Source organism: Garra rufa, chromosome 5, assembly GCF_049309525.1.
Source record: "Garra rufa chromosome 5, GarRuf1.0, whole genome shotgun sequence".
NCBI lineage: Eukaryota > Metazoa > Chordata > Actinopteri > Cypriniformes > Cyprinidae > Garra > Garra rufa.
Window position 1 is genome coordinate 31,181,985 of NC_133365.1, and position 24,613 is coordinate 31,206,597.

At 35.7% G+C, this 24,613-nt stretch overlaps 1 protein-coding gene across 1 annotated transcript in view; it reads left to right on the forward strand.

Moving 5' to 3' along the window:
• The window catches only part of LOC141334822 (uncharacterized), a 78,837-nt gene that overhangs the window by 47,998 nt on the left and 6,226 nt on the right, over positions 1-24,613 (forward strand). The window contains 5 exon segments of the mRNA XM_073840048.1: positions 7,470-7,555; positions 7,557-7,633; positions 7,635-7,729; positions 7,732-7,784; positions 7,787-7,819. Of these exon segments, the coding sequence (XP_073696149.1) occupies positions 7,470-7,555; positions 7,557-7,633; positions 7,635-7,729; positions 7,732-7,784; positions 7,787-7,819 (344 nt within the window).

Genomic DNA, 24,613 nt, shown 5'->3' on the forward strand with positions numbered 1-24,613 from the left:
TGCGCACCACATGCGTCCATTCTGGCTCTGTTTTTCTCTCTCTGTCTCTCTCTCTCTCTGGAGCAGTAGACAAACACAGAACAACAGTTGGGGCACAGAGCGGTTCTCTACGCAGAGAGTGAAGGGAGAACCTCTCTCTCTCTCTCTCTCTCTCTCTCTCTCTCACTTTTCCTTTCTCCTCCCATCTGTCTCCTTTCAGCACTGTTTTTCAGTTGTTGGACAGCAGTTCAGCACTCTGTGAAGTTATGGAGTCTGAGACAAGCCCTGAGTCGGAGGGTCAGTCCGGTAAGTGCTTGTGGAGGAAAGATGCTCTCGGCCCTTGCCTCAGTATTGCTCGACTGGAGATGGATTGCTGGCATAGAATTTAAAATGCTGTGAGAGTACATGCATGAGTTTGTTGAAAACTAGTCTCAGCCTCAGACGGCGTGTCTATACGGACCACCCGCAGTCAGTTCACTAAACGCCTGATGTATATTCCACAGAACTCGCAAATAATCACTGGATGTGCAAAAGTTTGCCGTATTAGGGGCTTCACAATTTTTGAAACTGTTGCAATGAGTTTCGCAGAGTTGTGTTTAAAGCACTGGAGCAGAACTATAGTTTATGAGAGTTACATATTTAATACTTTTGGACAGAAATTCTAGCCACATTTTTTCAATCTATCTTAGTTTCCTTGTGTGTTTTAATGCTGCCGTTCTCTCTTTTGTTTATTATCTGTCTGTTCTTTGTCTTTGGTCTATTATTGTGGTATAATTTCTTTTTTTTTTTTTTTTTTTGGTAAACCCGGTGCTAAATAGTCCATAAAAATTAAAAGAAACAAATATATATATGGTTAATGGCTTTACATGTCTATCAGCTTTCTATGTGGGTGTTTTCTGATCAAAACAAGCTGTAGTTTGAAGCAGACTTGAGTAAAAAGTCTCTGTCTTGCTTTCTCTGTCCATCTGTACTACAGTATAGGTACTTACATTTTCGGATTTGACTTGTATTTCTTGTGTGAGTGCATGTGTGACGTGAGTTGTGGGTGACTTGAGTGTGCTGTGCAGACTTGATTATGTTAGAGGGAGTATCACATTTTAAAGGAATTGTGTTTCTCTGAATTGTGCGTCTCTTGTGGCTTTAGTTTGAGAGGGGGAGAGAGTAGATGTATCTGTGTGTGTGGGAGAGAGAAAGAGAGACAGAGAGAAAGTCTGAGTGAGCGGGACGGGATGGGAGGTTGACTTATGTACACAAATAAATCTCTCTTTCTTTCGCCTCTCCTTCACATTCCCCCTCTTCTTTTCCGCTCGCATATTTCAATCTCGCCTGTCAGACCTCTCTAAAAACCTAAAGATTATGAGTATCTTTTTCTATTGTCTGTATGCACAGAGAGTGTGGCGCAGGTCTAAAGGAGGAGTTCTGAAAGAATGCAGTTAGCTGAATGAGCCAACCACTAAAGTATTTCAGGGAAACGGGACATTGAGGGTCCAACTGGGTCGATATGCTGGACAGAGAGAGAGATGGAGAGCTCGCAAAGAAAGCTAGCAAGAAAGAAAAAGTAAGTCCTGGCAAGGGAACCCGAATCCATGACACAGTAGTTGAGCCCAGCATCTGTCTTAAACGCAGGCCAAACCTCAAAATATCCCAGAATAGCCCCAAATAACACAGTACAACCGTCCTGCCCCGGCAGACTAGGTGCCCTCCCATAATCCTCTGCCATGGAAATGTATCACCACGCGATTCAAGGCAGTTAAACTCTTATTCCGAGACTAATTCGTAGATGGGACTTTAGATGTCCCCATAATCAGTTCATGTCGTGAGGAGCGTTTCTTTTGAATATGTAATTTAACAGCCGAATGAAGGAATAAAATGCTTTGGGATCCAATAAAGCTTTGGCATTTGAAGTCATAATGTGATGAGAGATGCACTTATCCTTATAGATAAATCAATTTATATCAGCGGAGCAAAACCAGCTCTGAATGTTCATATCTGTGTATCTAAACCAATTACAGGAGTTGAAGAAAGAAAACATTTTCTGAAAACAGGGCTGGACTCTTTCTTGGCAGTTGGTGCATCTTGTGTCATCTGCTGCAGTGATGAAGTGGAGGACTATCTCTGATGTAGTGAGCATTCAGACGAGAGGAGTAATTAAAGATAAGAGAGAGCAAGCGACAAGGGCAATGAAAAGGATAGACATCATTTGGATACTTCTCTGCCCTGCCACTCCAGGGAGTCTAATCTTCTTTCTGTTATTATAACGAGTGCATGTTGGCAGGGTGCTAATTCCAAGCTTTACTATCTGATTTTTAACCTACAGGGGCTTATTTAATCCTTTGTGCTGTTTTAAAGTTGAGAGATTTTTGTATTCCATTCAGTAAGGCATGATGAAAAGCCTCTAAACGCCTATAACTTTGGTAAAATTACTGTAATGATAGGCCTCGAGTGGCTTATTGCTTTTAAAAAATGGCAATGACGGCAATAAAGATATTAATGATCAGGATTAAAAAGACATTTCTGCACGACCTGACCCTTACAAATGGCTTGTTTGTGTGGGCTAATGTTTTCAGTTTGATGCAGTCATTAAATACTTTGTTTTGACTTTAATAAAACCACAAGAAGAACTTTCAGTTTATTTGAAAATACATAGGTTTAATAATCAAAATAAGCTGTTGTAAAGCAGTTTGACATTTTATTGTAGAATTCATCTGATGTACTGGTCAAAGGTCTGAATAAAAATAATGTACAGAACAGGTGCTTATATTTATAAATAGTGTGATTAACAAATGTATTGGATTTATTCAAGGCGAAAGTATTATATATAAGTCTGATTATAGGTCAGAGGTTTTTAAAGACAGTGGATCTCCCTTTTAGGGGTTGACCGACTCAGTGCCTTGCGGAATTATTCATACCCCTTCATTTTTTCACATTTTGTTATGTTGCTGCCTTATGTTAAACTACTTTAAATGACTTTTTTCCCACATCAATCTACACTCCCTAGTCCATAATGGCAAAGCAAAAAATAGGTTTTTAACATTTGTGCAAATTTATTAAAAATAAAAAACTGAACATATCCCGTTGCACAAGTACTTATACCCTTTTCTGGGACACTTGAAATTTAGCTCAGGAGCATTCATATTGCTTCAAGATGTTACTACACTTCGAGTGGAGTTAAACTGTGGCAAATTCATTTGAATGAGAATGATTTAGAAAGGCACACACCTCTCAGAAAAGGTCTAACAGCTGAAAATGCATATCAGAGCAAAAACCAAGCCATGAGGTCAAGATGAGGTCAACTGCCTGTAGAGCTCAGTGACAGACTTGCGTTAAGGCAATGATCTAGGGAAGAGTTCAGAAAAAAATCTGCTGCATTGAAGGTTCACAGAAGCTTTATCCATAATGGAAGACGATTGGAACAACTAGGAGAAAATGTCTGCCAGCCCCATCCAAGCTGACAGAGCTTGAGAGGTGAAAAGGTGAGGCAAAGAATGGCAGATAATTGTCAAATGCAGATGTGCAAAGCTTGTCACATCATACCCAAAAAGACTTGATGCTGTAAAGGTGCTTCAACTATGTAAAATTTGCAAATCTGGTTTTTGCTTTGTCATTATTATGGTGTATGGAGTGTAAATTTGACAAATTTATTAAAAATAAAACACTGAAATAAGTACATTGCATAAGTATTCATACCCTTAACTCAGTACATGGTTGAAGCACCTTTACAGCCTCATACTCATTCAAATGAATTTGCCACGGTTTAACTCCACTCGAAGTGTAGTAACATCTAGAACCAATATGAATGCTCCTGAGCAAAATTTCTAGAGTCCCAGAAAAGGGTATGAATACTTATGCAACGAGATCTTTTCAGTTTTTTTTTTTTTAAATAAATTTGCACAAATGTTAAAAACCTATTTTTTGCTTTGCCATTATGGAGTAGGGAGTGTAGATTGATGTGGGAAAAAAAGTAATTTAAAGTAGTTTAGGCAGCAACATAACAAAATGTGAAAAAAATGAAGGGGTATGAATAATTTCGCAAGGTGTAAAAATTAAAATTAATGTCAAAATTAAGAATAACAAGGGCTCTGACAAAATCTTACTTCAAATGCTTTTGAACTGTTTTATCAGCAAATCAGTTTAGAAAATGACAAATACAGATAACCATAAAAATGCTTAATATCGTTGGCGATATTCGGCCAGGCCGACAATCAGTCAGCCCCTACTGAATATAGTTGAAAAACAAAACTCAAAAAACATTTGTTTAAAGCATTTTTAATACAAATAAGCACAAGTGAAGTTGCGATTACCAAACAGGACCATAGGGAGATGACAAAAGATCGCTTAACCAGCTAAACCAACCTTGCCTTGACTACATATGCCACTGTACGGTAGGGGTGTCACAATAAATTGATCTGTGGAATTGATTCTGAGCTTAATTTTTAAGAGAAGATGGCACTTTAGGCTAGTTTTTAACCGCACACTTAAAAGCTCATGAAGACCGCGTTCAACTGAGTTATTTAAGTGGTTAAATGAACTTGCAACTCGCCTTTTATGCTTTTATGACGTGAAATTTATTTAAACACAGCCCACTGTGAGCACTCTTGTAATTCGCTTTAACCTTTTCAAACTTTAAGTTTTTTAAGTTCAAGTGGTGTGTGTGTGTGTAAGGAAAAGTGTAGAATCGATTCAATATAGAATCACAATGCATTCGGAAAATCACAGAATCGATCCACGTAACAATTTATCGTGACATCCCTACTATACGGATCTATTCAGAATCACTAAACTCTCTCATACTAACTTCTTCAGCCAGCAGCCATTATAAAATACTCATGTGACATTAATTTTGATGACTATGTGAATATATTGAACAAAATTATGTTTGTTTATATGGTTGGTTTGCACATTATTAATAATGAACTTGCAACTAATATAACTGTTGAGCCTTCATTTTAAAGGGGTAATCGGATGCAAAACTAACTTTTCCATGTTGTTTGAACATTAATGTGTGTTGGCAGTTTGTGTGCACAACCACCCTACAATGATAAAAGTCCACCCAGTCGTATTTTTTTAATCTTTAAAAGTAATATCCCCTATTTAAAATCAGGTCATTCTCAGCTTTTTGTTGGTGTGATGAAACACAGTTGATTGACATGAGCGTCTTACCTTAGACCCGCCCTCACCGAGCTGAAACAGTCCGAATAGGATCGCCATTGTGTCGACTCAGGTGCAGAGGAAGACTCTGATTGAGCGATTGAGGTGTTCTGGTGTTGGATGTAATAATGAACATAGCAGTCGTCATTTACTCCCGACATCTGAGCCGCTTAAGAGGCAGAGGACAATGTTACTTTCGTTTTTAAAAGGAAAGCGCTGATCCTGATCTACATATGCGTCTATGTTCGTGCAAATCATTCATGATGCAGCTTCACCCACAGCAGAAGTGAGTATAAGGGCTTTGTGTGCATCTTTGCAAATGGCCTTTTTTAATAATGTGCTTGTTGGCAAGTTTCACCGATAAATGCTGCGGCTAAATGCAGCTAAACGTGGCTAGTAGTAAACATTACAGCTTGTAATATCACAGCAGAAAGGGGTGGGGTGAGCGGAGCTCATTTGCATTTAAAGGGTCCATGCAATAAAATGAGCTGATATTATGCAGAGCTGATTTTGACAAGGTAAAACTTACACTACTATTGAGAATTTTTAACCAAAGTATATTATAGACTTCTCATTAAGACCCTAAAGAATCATAGGAACTTGTGGAAAATGGGCATCCGATGACCGCTTTAAGGTCTTGTATATAATTTTTTGACTGTACAGCATAAAAACACTTTTATACATTTGCAGATTTTCAAGAAACATGCTAAGTTTGCATACTTGTTTCTCCGTAAAATTCTGCTACAGCCAGTTATACTACTTTAAAAATATGCATTCTGTGTCGGAATGTCTGTTTTTGTTTTGGTCTGTTTGATTCTGCCCGCTTACATTACCCAATAATATTTCGACAGCCTGGGTTGCCAGTTTGCAAAAAAAACACACACAGCATACTGTAGCCATGAAAGTGAGCAAACGAACTGGGTAAAAGATTGCAGATTCTATTCAACCTAAAAAGCCTCAGTGTCTATCTAAAAATCTCTATGAAATCTCATATTAAAACGCGGATAAACCAACTCATCATTTTACAGTGTAAGGTTTGTCACCTTTCATTGTCAGGTGCACTCGTTTGTGTTGCATGTTCTCAATCTGACAACCCGGTGTTGAGTCTGAGTAGAAGGGGGTGGGAGAAACAATATTTTGAATTTAGGCTGCAGTACCTGTTTCAACCACTAGCTGTCATTATTACATACAGTACTGCACCTTTAATGTATTTCAAACAGTGTTGAGAAGGCTTGAGCTGCTCCAAAACAATCACAGGTCGTGCTTTGAAGCCAAATAGATGCTAAAATTAAAAATTGATTGAAATCTGGATGTGAGTCACTATTCTCTCTGCTATCTCTGATGTAACTAACAAGCATTTTTCTGCATTAGCAGTGTGACTCACTGCTTGAATGTGATCGCTTTACTGGATCCTTGGACTGAAAACGTAGCTAGGAGTTAAAATGATCTTAAAATGTTAAAATGCATGTAATATGTTAAAACGTTGCTTGGGCAGTCTTGGCTCTACAGTGTCAGGAAGTTGCTGAGCAAGGGCCATAGTGAAATTCCCTGTGTAGGTCTGTAATTAAACAATTAAATCTAATTAGCTTCTCTATGCAAAATTAGCTCGGGGAGTATTTGGGCTCAATGCCGAGAATGTATAGATCAGTTCTAGACACAAAGAAATCACCTAATGAGGGCACTTTGCCTTCCTTTGATGCATTTCCTATTGAAAACAGGAAGTTTAAGCTCATAACTTTTAGTTTGTGGCTGAGCCACGATTCAAGATTTTCTACTTAGCTGTCAGTGTTTTTAGTAGGAGGGTCATTCTTATTCTAGAGGGCATTTGATTGGACGAAAACCTGTGTACACTCTTAAAAATAAAGGTGCTTCAAGCGATGCTATAGAAGAACCATTTTTAGTTCTTTAAAGAACCATTTCTTGCTTACCTTTTTATAATCTGAAGAACCTTATTTGCTTATTTGCTTTTGTGAAACAGAAAGGTTCTTCAGATATTAAAGGTTCTTTATGGAACCATTTGGACAAAAATGTTCTTCTATGGCATCGTGAAGCACCTTTATTTTGAGTAAACGAAATTTAGTGTCTGTTTTACTGGAAGAGCGAGACAAATTTTGAAATGGAAATATTTTCTGTTCTACACTTTGAAACTGGTTAACGTGGACTAAAAGGGAAAAAAACTCCAACCTCATGGGGTCTTTAAAGCATTTTGAGAGACAGTAGAAAAAGAAAGTCATTTCTTATGAGGTAGAACACAGAATCCCTGGCCCTCATTGAGATGGAAATAGGTCTGGATGTTTGTCGTCCTACTTCACTCTTCCTTTTCTTTGAGGAGAGTAGAGGAGAGGAGAGAGCAAGTGGAGCAGGAGAGGGAGGAAGGGGGGGCGGGAGGATTACTACAGTTTTTCCCGAAGTGATAAACAAGAGAATCTCTCTCTGAATCAGAATCGTTCTCTCTGAGTCACTTCTGGCCTGTGGGAACTGCGTACATGTCTGTTTTGACTGGAGGGAACTCTAATTATTAGTCCAAAGACAAAAGAGTATGTGTATGCGCATTCCCATCTAAATGAATATCTTGTGGGAAGAATGTCTTTATGTTATCTTAAGTCTTTCGGGTGTTTGTATGCGAGAAAGTTTCACGCTTCGTCTCTGGAGTTGCTCAAAGGGGGTTTTGTTACAGAAGCCCTTGAGAACAGTAAGGGAACAGATCAAGTTTGATGTTCTATCCTTCAGCTTTTGCTAGCGTCTTATTAAGACTCTCGGGGATCCTTTGCCACCATCTGCTTGTCCAGCAGCAATGTCTTTGTATGTGTGCCAAGTATGCTGGTATTTGAAACTTTCAGAGTTATTTTTATGTGTCCATATGTCTGTCTTGACGCTTGTTGCGTGTCTGCGTATTTGCATATGCTGCGCCGTTCGCGTTTGTATTCCGGGCGTTTGAAGATCGACCTCAAAAAATTGTGTGAAACAAAAAACTTTTGCGATGTTGCTTAGTAATAAGCTGATAGAGTGAGAGAGCGAGTGAAAGGGTGAGAAAAAGAGGGGTTTAATCAACACTTCTCTGCTTGAATGTGGCAGTGCTATCTCATTCCTCTTCAGAAACAAATCTAATCTCCGTCTGGGCAACCTTCCATTTATGCAAAGCAGTTTTCATTTCTGGAGAATAACAAACTCAAATACGGGATCAGATTGCGTAGAATATTGATGCCAGAGCTCCAGAATAATCAAAATGCATTTTTAATAGGTGATTGCAGGATTTATGAATGTAAGAAGCGCACTTTTCAAATCTATGAGAAGTCATATTAAATATATCAGTTTGGGATTATAATTGTGAAATCTTAATGGATAACTGGCAGGGTTTTCTTTTAATATGAAATATAAAAGTTTTTTTTATTTTTATTTATGTGGTTATTTAAAGTTTTTCCTCTTTTTGAGAGTTGAGTATATAAAATATTGAGTAGTGCTACTTGCTTTATCTTTATTACTTTTCATTTATTTTTAATGTTATGCTTTTAGAATAAATAAGACACTTCTGCAATGGCGTAGGCCACGGTTTATAGAACTTCATACCTTTTTGATATATTCATAGACTCTTTACAGACCACATTTGCATACATTAAAAAATTGCAAATGGGAATGCAATAATGACAAAAAATGATATCTCAATATTTTTTGGAATTTTGTCAATAATGATAATTAGAATATTTTGCTGACTTTGTTATTGTGCTGGTGTTTTGACAGGTTTAGGGCTGACACTGACACAAAGATTTTGATATTCTTCATATTTTGAGAGTTTGCTGGAGTAAGAGATTTTTTTTCTATAAGTTTTTAAATTGATTCTTACCTTTAATGGGCATTTTTACCTTGAAGCCAACATTTTTCTAACCTAATTAAATGAATGCATCATCTTTTGTGTTAAATTCCTAAAAAATAGGTTCAAATAGTAAGACACTATAGGACTGTTACCAATCTAAATGAAATTTAGTGTCAACAAAATATTTTTGCAGTGCAGATTAGTGTTGTCACGGTACCAAAATGTCAGTATTCGGTACCAATACCATTGAAAATCCACGGCTCTCGGTACCAATTTCGGTACCAATGCAAAACACAATAACATATTAGTTGAGCAACACACAATTTTTTATTAATAAAGTTGAACAAAAATAAAATGTACAAAAAAAAAAAAAAAATGCCATTCTTTATACTTAAAATTTTGTTAACATTTTTTCCACAGGTTAAAAAAGTATTTCAAGGATTGTAAACATTTTAGTAATTAAATAACATCTAAATAAATTACAGGAATAAAAAAATGTAAACAAGCTTCACCCAAAAGTTTGTCATATTTCTGCTTCTGCTGAAAAACATCTGTACTGTTGTCTGTTTTGGAGTTTGCTGGGGTCTTTCATGATCTTCCTCAATCTACAGCTGTAAAAAGAAAATATAATATACTTAAGTAAAGCAGTGGGCTAAGTCTGACCAGATGCGACATTAGATCATTGACACCAGCAAAACTATATGAATTTTCAGTAAATAACAAACCTCAGCTGTTATAATAAATTTAGATAAGATTACATATATTAAGACAAGTGTCTATCACAGATGAAAACTGCAGTATTAAAAACACTTTGTTTTCATTTATTAGATAACATCGCCTAACAATAAACAGTAGTTACATGGCAATTATTCTTCGTGAGGTTAGGCTAATTTCAACATTTACTAATGCATAAAATCATGTTAATCTGTTAAACATGAACAAACATGAATTAATGTTGTAAAAATATATTGTTCACTTACTCTAAGTTTATGTTAGATGATGCATGAATTTGATCATTGTAAAGTATTACCAAACTAAACAGGGGGATAAAATGTGTTTTATTTGATTGTACTTTTATTTAATCCAAACTGCATTCATATTTATTATTAAAAAGCTTTTTAAACCTGCTAGAGTTATCCAGCCAAGAATAAGTCTAGAACGTTTTCTGACAGACTGATATTAAGGACATAAACATTGTTAACGACACATTTGTTCTTTCTCTAACACATATATTTTGGATACACATGTCATTTGTGTAAAAAATAGTAAATACATCATGTCCTTATTTTTTTTACTCTAACAAATGTTATAGGAGCGTTGTTTCAAATTCATTCTAAGGCCCAGCATATTAGCGTTAGCCGCGCTTATGCTAACAATTCACTACACAAACGGTGATGTTTATTTCAGTCTGACATTCAAATTAAAATATGCAGTAATGTTCGTGACAGAAGCTCTAAATATGAAATTAAAATGAAACTTACCTTGCTTGAACTCTTTCATTTGATCGCGGAGTCGGTCTTTGAGGTCTTTTGTCCTTTCAGGAGAACCTAGACGACATCTTTGCAAATAGTTTTTTCATGATCTCTGATGTTCGATTTGTTCAGCCGCAAATCCAAAATATTTGGAGTAAGTCTGGCTCTTGTTTGTCAACAAGTGGATTCAGAGCCACGGCATCAGCAGCACCACAGGTGCTTTAATGAAGAGAGCGCAACTGCGCAGTGCGTATCAAGAACCGGGTTGACCGAATAGTCGGTACCACCGGTACTTAAGAAAACCAGGTACCGTAACGTTTAAATTTTTTTAGTACCGACTTGGTACCGAAGTACCGGGACTTTTGACAACACTAGTGCAGATGTAGCACAGAATCTGCAAATCATTGTGCAAAGCATGAGTGAGTCATTGAGTCATTCATTCAACCAATTTGTACAATCAGCTGATTAATTCAGTAACGAAACACCATCGTGTGTTGCTCAGAGACGCAAGAACAGTTCTGCTGTCGCTTTGTTTGGAACTATTTTTGTTGATGAAATACAGCGAAAACAGGAACTGTTGTGTCTAAAATGTTGTCTAAAAATGTTAAATATTGATATTTGAAATGATTTTGGGGAAAGGGGGAAATATATATTTTAAATACAAACCTTAAATCGACAGTAGGTGGCGGCAAATCACTGCAGTCAATGAGTCATTGAGTCATTCATTCAATCGATTAGTTCAAACAACAGTTCTGTTGTGGCTTTGTTTGGAACAATTTTTGTAGACAAAATACAGCAAAAACAGGAACTGTTGTCTCTAAAATGTTGTTTAAAATGTTAAATATTGATATTTGAAATGATTTTTGGGAAAGGGGGAAATATATATTTTAAATATGAACCTAAAATTTACAGTAGGTGGCGGCAAATCACTGCAATCAGTGAGTCGTTGTGTCATTCATTCAATCGATTTGTTCAAACAACAGTTCTGTTGTGGCTTTGTTTGGAACTATTTTTGTTGATGAAATACAGCAAAAACAGGAACTGTTGTGTCTAAAATGTTGTCTAAAAATGTTAAATATTGATATTTGAAATGATTTTGGGGAAAGGGGGAAATATACAGTCAAGCCTGAAATTATTCATACCCCTGGCAAATTCTGACTTAAAGTTACTTTTATTCAACCAAGTTTTTTTTGACCGAAAATGACAGAGGCTTCTCCAAAAAATAATAAGATGATGTACAAGAGGCATCATTGTGGAAAAAAAATTACTCATCTTTTATTTACATTTGAACAAAAAGTGGCATGTCCAAAATTATTCATACCCTTCTCAATAATCAATAGAAAAGCCTTTATTGGCTATCACGACAATCAAATGCTTCCTATAATTGCTGACCAGCTTTTTGCATGTCTCCACTGGTATTTTTGCCCATTCATCTTTAACTCTTTCAGGTTGGAGGGTCTCCTTACCATCACCCTGATCTTTAGCTCCCTCCACAGATTCTCAATTGGATTTAAGTCAGGACTCTGGCTGGGCCACTGCAAAACGTTAATGCTTTTGTCTGCTAACCATTTCTTCACCACTTTTGCTGTGTGTTTTGGGTCGTTGCCGTGCTTAAAAATGTCCACTAGTGCCCAAGGCCAAGTTTATCTGCACACTGCCTGATGTTGTTGTTGTTGTTGTTGAGAATTTTGATGTATTCCTCCTTTTACTTTGATTAGGTTCCCTGGTCCACCGGCTGAAAAACATCCCCAAAACATTAGGTTCCCACCACCATGGTTGACAGTGGGGATGGTGTTCTTAGGGTTAAAGTCTTCTCCTTTTTTACACCAAATGAAGGCTACATCATTGTGGCCAAACAATTCAATTTTTGTTTCATCTGACCATAAAACAGAAGACCAGAAGTCTTCTTCTTTGTCCAGATGAGCATTTGCAAAGGCCAAGAGAAGTGGTGTCCTCCTTGGTCTGCGTTTGTGGAACCCAGCGGTGTGCAGTCTCCGTTGGACTGTCTGCCTTGAGATGTTGCCACCAGCAGAGCCCAGATTCATCAGGATTGCCTTGGTGGTGATCCTTGGTGATTCTTTTTTTTACCTCTCTCACTATCCTCCTGGTCAGCACAGGTGTCACTTTTGGCTTCTGACCACGTCCTCTGAGATTTTTCACAATGCAGAACATCTGGTATTTTTTAATAATACTTTGCACTTAGCCACTTTAACAATACTTAGCCACTGGAACTTCAAAACATTTAGATATGGTCTTATAGCCCTTTCCTGACTTGTGAGCAGCCACAATGCGCAGTCACAGGTCCTCAGTGAGCTCCTTTGTCTTAGTCTTGACTGTCCACAAACCAACAGCAGAGAGCTTCTGTTTTCCACCTGTTGAGTTGATTAAAACAGCTGTTCCCAATGAATCAGGCTAATTAGGATGCTTTAGAACAGCTTGGACTATTTGAAATGGTATAGAACTTTGGATTTTCCCATAGACTGTGACAGTTTGCAATGGGTATGAATAATTTTGCCACTTTTTGTTCAAATGTAAATAAAAGCTGGGAAATATTTTTTTTCCACAATGATGCCTCTTGTACATCAGCTTATTATCTTTTGGGGGAAGCCTGTGTCATTTCCGGTCCAAAAAAACTTGTTGGTTGAATAAAAGTAACTTTAAGTCAGAACTTGCCAAGGTTATGAATAATTTCGGGCTTGACTGTATATTTTAAATATGAACCTAAAATCGACAGTAGGTGGCGGAAAATCAATGAGTCATTGAGTCATTCATTTAATCGATTCGTTTTGCTGTGGCTTTGTTTTGATATATTTTTGTTGGCAAAATACAACAAAAACAGTAACTGTTGTGTCTGAAATGTTGTCTAAAAATGTTAAATACTTAAATAATATAAATATATATATATATATATATATATATATATATATATATATATATATATATATATATATATATATAGGGCCGGGACTTTAACGCGTTAATTTAGATTAATTAATTACACAAAAATAACGCGTTAATTTTTTTTAACGCATTTTAATCGCACTTAATTTTGCACCGCGGAACGCTTCTCATTGGATGAGTTTCAGCGGACCGATTATACTGGAGCACCAACTAGCGTTTAGACAAAGGAATGCGCATATCACCGCAGCACATCGAGCCTCAAGTATCACCTCAATGCTTTTACAGAAGGTCTACCTACCTATAGGGTACCTGAATTTCTGAAATGAAGGCTAGTGTATTTCTAAATATCCCAGTGTTTCCCCTACCATTATCTTAGGTGGGCGCTTTTACAATGTCTCCTCCAAGAAAACACGGACCTGGATCGCGGACTCCATTCATAAAAACCGAATTTACTATAGCGCGGAATGCCACGTAAATTCGTCGATTTTGGATTGATAAATCAAAAGTTGGTCTGTCACTTAATTCAAATCGCGATATGGACTAGTGTCTGTGAAAACTGAAATGCAAAAAGACCGTTTTAATATGAATCCTGCATGTTCCGTTTGCCTCTAGAATGTTTTTTTACACTGCACGCGTGATGCTCCCGTTAATTTTTGGCATTTGCATCTCACATGAACAGAGACTTAATCTCCAAAGCTACTGTCAGTGTCACTTTTACCGTTTCATTTGAGCAAACTAGCATCATATCATACTTTACACACAGAAACTTCACGGCAACCTGTCAAAATAAAAGTACGGTTTAACATGAAACAGAACAATATTCCTATTTAAATAATTGACAAAAAACAATATATATGATAAAAAATAAATATAACAACAAGATTAACCACTTAATTTTAGAAAAAAATACTATGATTATAATTATTTATTGATTTTAACATTTGATTAAAAATAAATAAATGTTTATGCTTTCATTTGATTATGAGAAAAATTAAAACACAAGAATTTATATTAAAAAAAAAATAGCAAAAGATTGTAAAGCCCTATTGTTCAAAATTTTAAAATAGAGAGTTTTGGATTTATTTGTTCACTGAAATAAATGTTTTCATTATGGGAAACACTGTATCCTATTGCTACAGTTAATGGCAATATTGCACTGGTCTGTTGGACTTGGTTGAACAAAAATAAACAATATTTTGTTGCTTAAGTTTATGTATTCAGTCATTATTCAATGGTATACTAAAAATCCATATGAAAAAACTTACTTCTCACTGTTCTCAGGTCAAATATTTATATGCGATTAAAATGCGATTAATTTCGATTAATTAATTACAAAGCCTCTAATTAATTAGATTAATTTTTTTAATCGAGTCCCGGCCCTAATATATATATATATACTTAAATAATATATATATTAGGGGTGGGCATAGATTAATTTTTTTAATCTAGATTAATCTAGATTAAATCTTGAAATTAATCTAGATTAATCTAGATTAAAATGGCTAATTTAAATTCTGCTGAAGGCATTCAGAATATGTGTGCTACCCAAATAATGACTAAAAGTAAGTCTTTGAGAACGGGTTTCTCAAGCCAGGTGGCGCATTAGATCAGGCGCTCATCTCCTGTTTCCAAAATGCATTACAAACTGCTTGACAATTGCATTTACAACACAATTAACTATACAAACTTGTGTAACCAAGTACTTCTGCGCAAAAGGCTGCACGACGTGCGCGTTCCCGTAAAATACACAGGCGCGCGGGTATGGATAGCCTATCTGCGTGCATAGTCTTCCAATAAACTGTGTTGCTTTTAGAAGCGTCAATTCAGTTGTTGCATATAGTTTAATGTCTTTATTTCGGGATTATCAAAGTAAATTCTAACTCAAATTTGAGATTTTACTGGGCCACAGCAGATTTTCACTGGGGCACGTGCCCCAGTAAAAAGGGTCTAGCAACGCACGAACCTGCCCTGAAGCGGCTTCATAACTGCATCCATGTCTGCGCGTCTCATTTGATGTGGTCATTTCACAGAAGTTGAAGACTCGTTCTCGCCCCCTACAGTGCAATTCAACTAGATATACGTCATCCGTGCTAAAATATCAAGGTGAAAGTCATCATATCTTGCGTAGTTTAGACCCAGCTCCCAACCCAACTTTGAGAATAGATTAACGGCGATATTTTTTTTATCGTGCGATATGAGTCTCACGTTAACGCAGCACGTTAACGCCGATAACTGCCCACCACTAATATATATATATATATATATATATATTAGGGCTGCACGATTTGGAGAAAAAATCTAATTGCGATTTTTCTGATCAAAATTGCGATTTGCGATTTAAAATGCGATTTACTACTATTTCATAAAAGAGCTACAGGTTTGATATGGTGGTTTTAACAGCACCAAAGAAAGACCAAGCATAATCACAAAGTATGCTACACTGTTCTACTGTTTATTTAAAACCTCTTTAAACCTATTTTAAAACCAACATTGTTGCCTTTTTTAAAATAAAGTTGTCAGTTATCATGACATATTAAGAAAATAACTACAGAATCTTAAATAAAATTAACAATTAAAATGCTATAATAAAATATTATTAAAATCTTTTATAATATATATATATATATATATATATATATATATATATATAATTTTATAATAAAATATTATTAAAATCTTAAACTTTTAGGAATCCAAACACACTGTGAACAATTTTACATCAGTAAAACACTAATGATAACCTACATTAAGAGACACTTTGTTGGGAAGTTGAGCCGCTGCTCCCGCTCATCTTTTCCAAATGGCGTTAACGTTATTTGCTCAGTACCTGCAGTAGAGACCTGCACTCCTACTGGAGTATAGCGGGACCCGAGGCAACCGACTGCGGCGCGGGACAAAACTTGATGGGCGAGTGCGGCTGTTCGGGACGTGGGAAAATAAAATGATTCGCGGGACCCCCGCAAAATAGAAATAGGCTATCTAAAAAGCAAATATTGTTATTAATCTATTGCACAAAAGCAGCAAGCACAACTAGTATATAACTTACAGCTAGTAAGCACAAGGATAGGCAGTCATCAGAGGTTAGAATCCACTCACTGCTCAAACATTCTTGCACAGTGCTGAATATTGCGTGCTCGCCAATTAAAACACACGAATTGTAGACATTGTGAAAGATTCATTGTGCATAATATTCATTGTGTTAGAGCTTTATGAGATCGCATTTGAACTGAGATGTCAACTTTAGCTTTGTCTACTTTCATTCTGCTATGGATACACACAGTAGCTCATGCTTGCTCTTCTGTTAAGAATAACAGTGGTTTGTGAATGTTGATGCTTAGCCTATATAACAAATATTTTATCAGGAGCGTTTATGCTGGGGTTTTGTGAAATTACGAGATGTTACAAAACTGTTTCATGTAAATTCAATTGATGTACTGAGAAAAACTATATAGGTTACTTTTATGCGGGCAGGAGCGGGACAAAACATGAATGTCGAGGCGGGAACTGAACGAGATAAACATATTTCTGCGGACGCGGGACTGAAAAATACGTCCTGTGCATGTCTCTACATGCAGTGTTAAAATGCCCCCTATTGGTTAAACTCTGCATCAAACGTAATATAAGCATGAAGACGTAATGTGCACATGAAGCGACCTGTCAGAAACGACTTAAATGCTTGTTACCACATTTGATAATAAATCGAAATAATCGCAGCTCTTGCGATTTGAAAATCGCACCCTTTCAAATCGCGATTTCGGTTTAAAAACGATTAATCGTGCAGCCCTAATATATATATATATATATATATATACGTTTAAACAACAATTCCAATATTGTTGTAGACGATATATATTGCACACTCTTATGGCATAATCATATTGGTTTCTTCACATTCTCTAGCATCTTTGCAACCTTCCTTTTGTTTTTTTGGAGGGGGGGGTGTTCTTTTTGCAGAGAAAGGTATTATAATAAACCTTTCATATGTCATATTCTATACTTATATAGTCAGTATTTTTATATTGCATCATTGTTGTTGATGTTATTAAATGAATGACCTTCATTTATATTCTATTGATTGTGAAAGTTGGCATGAGTCAGAGTTTCCTAGTTTGTTAGAAATGAAAGAACTTAAAAATGAGTGGTGGAAGCAGTAATATATCATTGAAGTGAATTCGAACAGACAAGTTTGTCGCAGAGAAATTTAGTTACAGAACAATAGAGGATTGTGTCAGTCACAGGCTTTTAAACGTCTCGAGGGTTTCGGCACAGAGCTTGTAGAGCTAGTCTGTTTTCTGAAGACGCGCTCTGATCTGAGCACTTATGTAGAGTTTCAGTTTGTTTGTTGGTGATAGGAGCCCTGCTGCGTGAGTGTGTTTCTCTGTGTGAAAGAGAAGAGAGACTGAGAGTTTATAGGAGATGTGGCCGTTGGATGTTTCCTGCCTTGTATAAAGTAACATTGAGAAGAAAATATTGGGGAACAACAACTAAAAAATAATTCATATTGTTTTCTTTCACTTAAATCTCTGGTAAAGTGGTAACTAGAACTAAATCCAAAACCTTATGGCCTGAATCTTATTAAAGTGACAAGCTGGAGCATTTACAGAATATCAACAAAAATGTTGTTTTGGACCTCATTGACTTAAAGACTTTTTTAATTAAAGGAGTTAATACTTTAGCAAGGATGCATTAAATAGATTACAAGTGGCAGTAAAGAATGTCCTACGATTTCCCTGAAATGTTTATTTTATTTTATTTTTTGATAGTGATAGTTTTTTGCAGACTAAAACAACATATTAGAATGATCTCTGTAGGAAATGTAACACTAAAAACTGGAGTAATGGTTGCTGAAAATTCAGCTTTGGCAAAACAGCAATAAATTATATTTTAAATATAAATTTAAAAAATATATTATTTTGAATTGTAGTAATATTTCACAATATTACTGTTTTCTTTATCAAATAAACACAGCCTTGGTGAGCATAAGAGATTTCTTTCAAAAATAATAATAATAGTAATAATAATAAGCACCAAACTTTTGAATACTAGACTAGCTTTAGTTGCAGTATATGATCAAAGGTTGAAATAAATTAGGTTAAGTGTGTTTTGTGGGGGGGGGGGGGGGGGGGGGTACTGCGATCACAGGCTTTCCCATCCACATGGGATAAAAATTTCTCAGAAGAACCCAGAGCTGGTGAAAAAATAGTCCATAAAGTGCTCTGTAATTTTTCTGAGGTTGTGTGCAGAAACAAAGTGTTCAATTCCAGTGATTAAAAGACAAAGTATATTATGAAACACAAATTTACCTAACCTCCTCCAGAATAACTAGTCCCATTAAAATAGGGTTTTACACGTTGAGCTCTGTAGCTTTGTGTACATGTGTTTAGAAATAGCATCACTGCAAGGGACTTTGCAAATTCCAATCTGTTGTACATGTTGAGAACAAAAGGCCTGAGAAGCCACTTTTGTTGAGCAGTCTAAGCGCTGTTGAAAGAGCAAGTGTTGATTTGGATGCTGGTGAAAAGAACATGTATAACTGCTAAGCGCTTCCCAGATGAGGAGCTAATCACTTTTGGTAACAGGAAGCGCACAGAGTCTAATCCATCTTTCATCTGGATTGTTGCTTTTTTGTTTGGTTGATGAAAATGCAGAGCTGAGAGCTGAGAGTTACAGAGGTTCAGAACTGAAGTCTGCTAAAAAATCCTTTCATGGATTCAGTGTGAAATGCCATTCTGCTTTTTTTTTAAGCAACAACATTGTCAAGCATGTATCATGAGCCTTGTTGGAGAATGTGAGAGCTATTTTGAGGGAGTTTTAAGCCAGACCACCTTCTCTCATGAAGGCTTTTGTGTCTCTCAGGTGGTAAAGTGAGGCAGCCTTTTCAGACTCTGGAATGTTGCACTTGTTCACTTCCAGACGGGAGGTCAGGTGCTCTGTCATTTTTCAGCTTTCAGAATAGGCACTCATGAGGACCACTGGCCTTTCTCACACAGGCTCATCCTGGACCTCCCATGGGTCATTCACAGGGAGTGCTTTGTCTCTGTGTTGACAGCTGTTGACATTCTTTCTCAATGCTGTGAACGTTTTCTCCAAAACCTACCTTTTGGCTCTTGTGTGAGATTTTAGCTAAAGTAACGATGCAGTGTTTCTTATTTTTGTATGTCATCTATGTGATGTAAAACATAGATGTGATGGTTTTGTACAGTTTTGGTACAGCAGAGTGGAAAAACTAAACATAAAATTACTTATTTTTTTCCAGTTTTATTAAACACTTTGTTTTGTCATAACTGTTATGAAGGAAGGGATGTGTAACCTTACACCCCTTCTATGTGATGTTTTAAAACTATGAAAGGAAACATTTATTTTTCTTATTCTTCAAAAACAAATGATAAAAAAAATTATATTATGTTTATACTTTCTAATTATTTACGATATAAAACAATACAAATATACACTACCAGTCAAAAGTTTTTGGACAGCAAGATTTTTTATATTATTTTATTTTATTTTATTTTATTGTGATTTCAAAGCTGATTTTTTAGGATCATTCACATGATCCTTCAGAAATCATTCTAATATTCTAATTTGCTGCTCAAAAAACATGTATTATTATTATTATTATTATTATGTTAAAAACAGATTTTTTTCAGGTTTCTTTCAATGGAAAGTTCAAAAGAACAGCATTTATCAGAAATAGTATTATAAATATGTATTATAAATAAAAATAAAAAATTATACTGACTCCAGTCTTTTGAATGGTGTTTCTATTCATCAGAGAATCCTAAAAAATCTAAGAACAAGGATCCTACAGGGATTTCTGTAAGATCGTGTAACACTGAAGACTGGGGTAATGATGCTAAAAATTTAGCTTTGATCACAGGAATAAATTACATTTTAAAATATATTCAAATAGAAAGCAGTTATTTTAAATAGTAAACATATTTATTGCTTATAGTAATATTACTATATAATATAACTAATAATATATAATATTACTGCTTTTGTATTTTGGATCAAATAAATGCAGGCTTTGTGAGCAAAAAAGACTTGACTGGTAGTTTATAATATCAAATACAATAATACAAATACCTATTTAGAATTCCTTATTAAACGCATATTATGCATGCTAAAATAACTTTTTTATTTCTAAAAGAAGAGGGTGATTTTTAGCAGATTTCAATAAACAGTGTTGACAATTTTTAATTGCGTTTCTGAACTGTAAGCAGCTTAATTAGCACTTGGTCTAAATGTGGCACTTCAATCTAGAAATAGCTTTCATCCTATCAAAGTAACTGATTGTTTAGTGACTGTATTCCTATAAAGGTCTGTTTTAAAAGGTCTCCCACCATATCAGGTTAGTGTTAACTCAATGATTGCAGTTGCCAGTCATTAGATGTTCATTAGTTTCGGTTCCATTACCTCAGTGTCATTAGAAGCAACGTTAGAGGTTTATACAGTGTTTACTCAGCATGTAATATCAAAACATAAAAAAACTGAAACAAGAAGAGAAAAGAAAAGAGGTGATTATTATTGCTGGTGTGAAAGTTGTTAGCCCACTTAGGAAGGAAAGGAAAGGAGGTGAAGTGAGGCCAAGTATGGTGGTATTGAATTTGTGCTCTGCATTTAACCCATCCAAGTGCACACACACAGTAGTGAACACACACCCGGAGCAGTGGGCAGCCATTGCTGCGGTGCCCGGGGAGCAGTTGGGGGTACGGTGCCTTGCTCAAGGGACTCACCTCAGTCGTGGTATTGAGGGTTGAGAGAGTGCTGGTTATTCACTCTCCCCACCTACAATCCCTGCCGGACCTGAGACTCGAACCTGCAACCTTTGGGTTAGGCCACGGCTGCCCCCAAGCATTCCTGACAAACGTAACTCAATGCAAAACATTACACGGGGGGAAGTTGGGAGTTTGGTGCACACTTTTTGGTGCACAAGGATCTCACCTCAGTCGTGGTATTGAAGGTGGAAGAGAGCTCCTCCCACCGAGACTACCTGCCGGTACCGAAACTTGAACCCAAGACTTGACTGCCCCAAAAGCAAAGGGTAATACCTAGTCGTTTGGTCATAAACTTAGACGAGATTGATCTTGACCCTGATGTGAAGGCACAATCATAGATGACTGATTGTATTTTTCAGTTTCTGAACTTTTATTTGTAATCAAAATCTACTCGGACTCAATAGGCCTATATGGGAGCTTTAGTGTTAACAGTGTCTTTTAAATTCAACAAGTTATGTGGTGATAATATTGTGATCTAATTAACATAATATTTATTGTTTTGCTATCTGTTCCAGGCTATAAATGAGACAGATGATTAACATCATGCACTTATATTTTCTCATGCTGCTCTAATTAGAATCAAAATAGAGAAGCAGGGACCAACTATTTTGGTTGTAGTATTTGTTTAAAATCTTTTTAGCAAATTTTATTTAGTCCTAATATATTCCTCTATTTTTAATGTTATTTATTTAGATAGTTAAAGGGGTCATTGGATGCCAAACTAGCTTTTACATGTTGTTTGAACTTTCTTAATAATGGCCTTTCTTAATAATGTGCTTTTTGGCAAGTTTTGCTGCTGAACACGGCTAAACACGGCAAAAGTAAACATTACGGCTCATAATCCCACATCAGATAGGGGCGGGGCGAGCAGAGCTCATTTGCATTTAAAGAAACCATGCAATAAAATTAATTGAGTTTTTGCAGAGCTGATTTTGACAAGGTAAAAGGGTGTTTTTTTTAAACTACTTAACCAAAGTATATTATAGACTTTCCATTAAGACCCTAAAGAATCATATGAACTTGTGTGACCTCTTTAATAGAATTTAGTTATGCCTCATTGTGGAAGATACCATTTTAGATTTTCCATGTGTCTAAATTATTGGGTTAATTTTGAGCAACAAACAAAAGTATGGCCCTAATCAGATTTATGTTTTCCAAATTATATTTTATTGCTTCAAATGTTAATAATAATAAAATAATAATAAAAAAAAACAGCTGAATTGGTAAAATTGTAACATTAATATTTTTCCGAAATTATGTGTTATAAATTATATGTTATAAGCCTACTTTGTTTTTTTTTATTTCAGTGAACAAATAAGTCCAAAACTCTCTATTTCTGATAATCAAATGAAAGCATAAACATTTATTTATTTTTAATCAAATGAAAAATAAACCCTTTTATTTTTTGGCCAACAAACAGAGGTTTACTGATAAAATATGAAAAATTATATTCAGTTAAAAACGTTTTAATAATAATTGTAGTAATTTTTTTTTGTACAGTTAAGTGGTTAATCTTGTTGTAATATTTTTTTTATCACATATATTGTTTTATGTAAATTATTTAAATAGGAATATATAAACACCTACATTATACTGTACAAATGTAATACAAGACTAATATTGTTCTGTTACATGCTAAACCGTAGTTTTATTTTGACAGGTTGCCGTGAAGTTTCTGTGTGTATACAATATGATATGATGCTAGTTTTCTCAAATGAAACGGTAAAATTGACAAGAAGTGACACTCACAGCAGCTTTGGAGATTGAGTTTATCTGTTCATGTGAGATGCAAATGCCAAAAATTACCGGGAGCGTCACGCGTGCTTCAGTATGCGTGTAGTAAAAAAAAAAAAAAACGCATCTCCGCCATTCATACATACAGAGAGGCAAACGGAACATGCAGGATTCATATCTTTTTGTGTTTCAGTTTTCACAGACACTAGTCCATATCGCGATTTAAATTAAGTGACAGACCACTTCCCCTACCATTAAAATAATGGTAGGGGAAGCACTGGTGTATTTTGAGTTGTATTGGGGTAGAAATAGTGTAGCTCAGTGCCAGTACCTCACTGAGTACAACCATTCTACGTAATCAAAATAGTGGCACCCCCATAGTCCACAATATGTAAATAACAATGTGGATTTTTTTAAATAATGTAAATCTGTAATGGGTTTTCTACTATATATTTCAGTAAAAGACATCATTTACGTTATATTAAGCTATACAGGTCTTTTTAATTATTTTTTAAAAATACAATCAAATGAAAATTTAACAGTTCCTTTTGGGGTTTTTTTGGCATAAATGTACTGCACAATAGAGGTTTACTGTTTTAATTAAAACATGGATAAAATTGTGTTCCTTAATAAGTAATTTTTTTATAGAAAATTGTAATACTCTTATTAAATACAATTAAATACATTGTATATAAGAAGTGTAATATATGTCTAAAGTTCAACCAAACTTTCATTTTGGTGGTTTGTAATAAAAACCTTGAGGTTCCTATGTGTATAGTTTTATCAAATGAAATGGTAAAATGACTCTTAGAGCAGCTCTGGTGATGAAGCTGATTTGGACTGTCTTCATATAGTGAGACAGCAGTCACTGAAATCACCATGAGTCTTTTGCAGTTTAATATTCAGAGACACTGGTCCATATCGCATTTCATTAATTATACAGCACTACTTTTGATTTCTTCATGCAAAATTTGCCAAATGCAAATGACATTGCATGCTATGCTGTAAATGAAATGTTTATGACTGGACTCCACAGTCCCATCTGTATTTTTTACATCATGAAAATAATACAGTAGAGCCCTACAAAAGGGTAAAACTTAAATTTGTTTCTAATGGTACAATAGGACCTGCATGTCCTCTCACTGCCCTGACTTCTCTCTCTCTCTCTTTCTGTAACTAAAACTTAAATCCGAACGAAACAAGAATGGGCTTTAATTTAATTATTTGCATATAATTTAAGTCAGTTACATTATCTTAGTGTCTAACACAAACTATGAGACAAGTAGACTTTTTGACCTTGTCCAAAAATCTTATTTCGATAGATTTCACACCCATTGTTAGATTAAAACAGAGGTCGCATTAACCGAAAATTGTCCATCATTGACAGAATTTTTTTTTTATCAGTGACAGAAAAATCTGAAGGCTGTCTATCACTTTGACGGAATAAACTGAGGCTGATCTATTGTAACTTACCTGTAATTGTCCAGTTGGTGGCAAATACACTTCAGTGTGGCAGCAGAACACGGCTCCAGAACAAAAACAATTATCGATTATTCACAGGCAAAACCCAGTTTAAAGGGATAGTTCATCCAAAAATTTTAGTTTGATGTTTATATGCTATATAATTTTTTACCTCTGATATACAGCAATGTCCAACCGTCCAGAGCGCGTGCTCAGCATCCGGCACGTTACATGTTTACGCGCTCTATGCGTTTCGACTCAGTCAGCCTTCTTCAGGATACGTCTCCTGAAGACAGCTGATTGGGCTGAAACGCGTAGATCTACTCTTT